Consider the following 4,848-nt stretch of genomic DNA (forward strand, 5'->3'; position numbering starts at 1 on the left):
GGAGCCCAGCAGCAGCAGGACCCGTGGACACCACATCCACATGCAGGACGCCACCTGCCCAGGGAGAGGCTCAGGCAACCCATGAACCAGGGTGGAGAGGTCACCAGGGAGAGATGAGGAGGAGATGTGGCCAAGGGTGGAGGGCAGCTGTGCAGTCACCAGGAGAACCACTGTGTCAAAGGACGTTTCTATGATGACAGCGAAGGACACTGTGTGGTAGGCTGAGTAGTGTGAGTGTCTATGTGTGTGTGTGTGTGTGTGAGTGTGTGTGTGTGTGTGTGTGTGTGAGTGTGAGTGTGTGTGTGAGTGTGTGTGTGTGTGTGTGTGTATGTGTGTGTGTGAGTGTGTGTGTGTGCATGTGGACTGAGGACTCTGGGATCCCGTGCTCTGGTCTGGAAGAGGAGGCTGTAGCCTTGGTGTGAACTGACAGCTGCCTGCCCTGGGGAGGGTGACCAGGTCAGTGTGTGAAGAGCACCTGGCAGGGTCAGGTTCACGGCTGTGATGGGTGGAGGTGTCTGAGAGCCTGCTGAGCCTTCCCCATGTGAGTCCTCTGCAGCTGCCCAGGGACTGGCTGCTGGAGCAGGGGGCAGGCCTTGAGCTCAGGGACAGCAATGTGACAAGGTAGCTGAGTCTGCCTTCCAGGGGTCTCACACATACAGTCTCACAGAGAGACACACACACAACACTCCTGCACACACACACACACACACACACACAAATAACATAACACACACACACACACACACACACATATATACACACATGGATACAGATTCACACGTGTACTGTGGAGCCTGAGCTGAGACAGGTGGAGACAGACCCTCCTGACTCCATAAGAGAAGAGCATGTGATGATCTGAGGGAGGAGAGACCTCCAGATTCTCCATGATGGCATCCAGGGAGACACTGATCACCTGCAGAGAAACCATCCACTGTCCTCTGCTGCTCTGAAGGGGGCACCTGAGCTCCTGTGTGCTGAGCGCCCCCTGCTGGCCCTGGGTGAGCAGCAGGAGGTTTGTGTCTGGGCTCACACTGAGGTCCCCTCACTGTGTCTCTGGCACAGTAATAGGTGGCTGTGTCCTGGGTGGTCATGGAGTTCAGCTGCAGGGAGAACTGGTTCTTGGACGTGTCTCTGGAGATGGACACTCAGTTCTTCAGGGATGGGTTGTAGTTAGTGCTACCACCACTAGATATGTACCCTATGCACTCCAGCCCCTTCCCTGGGGGTGACAGATCCAGCTCCAGCTATAGCCACTGGTGATGGAGTAACCAGAGACAACACAGGTGAGGGACAGGGTCTGGGAGGGCTTCACCAGGCCAGGTCCTGACTCCTGCAGCTGCACCTGGCACAGGACACCTGGGGACAAGGACAGTCACACCCTGTCAGTCATCTGCAGCCACAACCTCCCCATGGATCCAGGTCTGACACTGGGGACACTCACCTTGGGGAGCTGTGACCAGCCACAGGACAAGACCCAGCAGCCTCATCTTCTAGACCACACCTGCCTTCCCAGAGACCTCAGCCCTGTCTGAGCAGAGAGCTGGGAGCTCCCACAGCCCAGAGGGCATTTGAACCCATAGCAGGAGGAGGGATTTGCATGTGAGTGAGACTCTTCTGATATCTGGAGAGGCTGAGGTCAGGCTGCCCAGGGCCTCTGTGCCCCTGAGATGTGTCCCTGTCTTGAACCCAGGTGGAGCTTTACCTGTGAGAGGAGAGCTGGTGGTTTCAGGGGAGCTGGAAGGCTGTCAGAGGAGGAGCCCACCGTCCTGAGCCCAGCCCTGCCTCCTCCAAGCCCTTCCTCCCTGCACCTGGGAGGGTCTCAGAGTGGCAGGAACGTGCCCAGCATGCAAGAGGCCCAGGTTCACCTCCCAGCCCTGAAGGAGAAGCCCTCAGTGATGACTGAACAGAGCCCAGGGCTGAAGATGGGCTTCCCCACATCCAGGAGAAGAGCCCCCCTTTGTTCTCAGGACGAGTTCTTCTCTTTCATCTCTGTGAGATTTGGGGGCTACAGACTGAGCAGGAGAGGAGGGAGCAGGGTCTCAGGAGGGCAGGGGCTTCCTGCTGTGTGCCCACTGCCTGCCCCACCCTCTGCCCTGCTTATCCTCCTGACTGTCCAGCCAATGCCTGTGGACAGCAGGGGGTGGGAATCTTCCCTGAGCTCTTCCCCTCACGTGTCCTGCCCTCTGGTCTCCACCAGGAGAGGACAGGATGGAGGTTCTGGGCCAGGTGAGAGTCCTGGGAGCAGAGGCAGCTCTCAGCTACAGCCTGAGGCTGAGAGCCCCTGAGTCCCCCAGAGCAGCAGAGCCAGGCTGACAGCAGACAGGACGGCATGCAGGGAAGGCTGGGTGAGGGAGGAGGCCCAGGTCCCTTCCCTGTGCAGCATCACTGCAGTGAGACCTGCCTTGCCCACAGCCCAGCATTTGGACAGAACAGTGGACACTGTGTTTAGTGAGGTGGGGTCACTGAGAGAGCAGGTGTAGTTGCTGACCTCCTGATGAGGTTCAGGAATTGACCTCCTGCCTAACTGAGTGAGCACAGCACACTAATAAGACATGTGGCTCCTCTCCTTGTTTCAGGACATATTTCCTACAGCCTGCATTTCGGGGGCCAGAGACATGTCATCCATCTTTGTAGACAACATCTACTGTGGCCCAGACGCATGGTGTTGGCCACAGAGGATGACCAAGGAACCCTGCAGATGGATTACCCCTACTTCCCTGAAGACTGTTACTTCCTCGGCTACCTGGAGGACATTCCTCTGTCCACGGTCACCGTTGAGACGTGCTCTGGAGGCATGGAAGGTGTCATGATGTTGGATGACCTCACGTATGAAATCTCACCTCTCAGGGATTCAAACAGGTTTGAGCACATCGTTTCACAGTTGGTGGCCGATAAAAACACCATGGGACCAATGTACGGTCTGGACCCAAGCCCCTTGAGCCCTGGAGTGAACTACAGTGCAGAGCCTCGGATTTCAAGCATGATGTATAGTGGCCATGAGGCTGCCCTGAAGGGGATCGTGCAGTGTTCCCGCTCCATGTATAGCAGATACGACAATGTCAGCCAGTGTTCTGAGTTCCTAATACACATGTTTAACATAGTCGACACCCTTATGAGGGGTATTGAGTTCAGGTTCTACATTTCTATGGTGGTGGTATATTCCGAGAGGGATCCTGTTTCATTTCCTAGTGGTGAATGGTATCCGTCAGGGATGGATATACACAGACATTACGAGGATATATTCTACTGGCCATTTCGACCTGCCTCCTGCACACTAGTACTTAAAGAAAAACCACATGAATCTGCATTTGAGCCAGCTCCATATAGTATGTGCAACAAAGGATCCATCACCTTTGTCGCTGCACTATACAGGCCTGCGATATTGTTAGCTATCGTTGCTGCCAACCAGCAGGGGAGAATGATTGGTATGCTGTATGATGGAAGCAACTGTGTTTGCCAGAGAAGGGACACATGTATTATGTTCAGGTGGCCTGGGGTAACAGATGCATTCAGTAATTGTTCCTTCACACATATACAGCATATAGTTGGTAATCCTTCACTTCATATGTGCTATTTCAGCTCTGAGCGGGTTCTTCATAATAGCAGCATAACAATGAACCGCTGTGGGAATTACATAGTGGAAGGCCGGGAACAGTGTGACTGTGGGCCCCTGAAGGAGTGTTACACCAGTGGCTGTTGCAACACCGAGTGTACATTTACAGAGGGAAGCTCTTGTGATCGAGGAGCCTGCTGTGCCAACTGCACCCACAGCCCCATGATGACACTTTGCAGAACTGTCCAAAACGTGTGTGATCTCCCAGAGCACTGCTCTGGAAGTGACAGCAACTGCCCTGAAGATACTTACCTGCAAGATGGAACTCCATGCAGTCAAGACGGCTACTGTTACAACGGCAACTGTACCGACCGCAGCATGCACTGCAAGGAGATCTTTGGTGAATCTGCTATGAACGCTGAGGATGCTTGTTACTCTATAAACTTGGCAACGCACCGATTTGGACACTGTGGGAGATCAGAGAATGAGATGGTGTACACTCCCTGTACTGGAGCTGACAAGATGTGCGGAAGGCTGCAGTGTAATAACGTCACCCGCCTGCCCATATTACAGGAGCACGTTTCGTTCCACCAGTCTTACATCGACGGGGCCTACTGCTTTGGACTGGACGAACACCGTTCATCAGGGACCACTGATGCTGGAAAAGTGAGGACAGGAACCCCGTGTGGCAGCGGGAAGATGTGCATTGGCAGCTCATGTAACACACCGATAAGTGCACTGGATTATGACTGTCTCCCTGAGAAGTGCAATTATAAAGGGGTCTGCAACAACCACAGGCACTGCCACTGTCACGTAGGCTGGGAGCCTCCTAATTGTGACAAATTAGGTCATGGAGGGAGTGTGGAGAGTGGGCAGCTTCCAAAGAGAGTGCGGACGGTAGACCGGAACCCAGAACTGATCATCTACTTGAGACTGCTGTATGGCCGTTTCTATGTCTTCATCGCGGCCCTGCTCATTGCATATGCAGTGAATGCAAAGACTATCAAGACTGTCAAAGAGAAAGAAGCAGCAGCAGGAGAAGAAGAAGCAGCAGGAGAAGAAGCTTAATAACAGCCAGCCAGCCAGCCTCCTGACCCCTGTGGAATACAGAGCACCCAAAGTGACATCCATGAAGAAGAGGCAGAGAGAGAGACGCACAGTCCTCCTCCTCCTGGCACAAGTTGACCTTGAGAGATCACCGATCAGCACTCTGAAATAAACATTTCCACACCACACGTGAGTGTCTTCCACATCTTTGGGTGCTGGTTAGGTCTCCAAGCTGAGCCTGAGCCTCT

General features: G+C 54.0%; 1 protein-coding gene across 1 annotated transcript; it reads left to right on the forward strand.

Moving 5' to 3' along the window:
• Positions 1–2,659: 2,659 nt before the first annotated feature.
• Positions 2,660–4,621, forward strand: LOC308647393 (disintegrin and metalloproteinase domain-containing protein 21-like; the record flags this gene model as incomplete). Its single annotated transcript, XM_081291436.1, has 1 exon — positions 2,660–4,621. One exon carries the CDS (start codon positions 2,660–2,662, stop codon positions 4,619–4,621), a length of 1,962 nt encoding a protein of 653 aa, XP_081147562.1.
• Between the last annotated feature and the right edge of the window lie 227 nt (positions 4,622–4,848).

Source organism: Spermophilus citellus (genome assembly GCF_964194105.1).
Source record: "Spermophilus citellus genome assembly, chromosome: 4".
Lineage (NCBI taxonomy): Eukaryota > Metazoa > Chordata > Mammalia > Rodentia > Sciuridae > Spermophilus > Spermophilus citellus.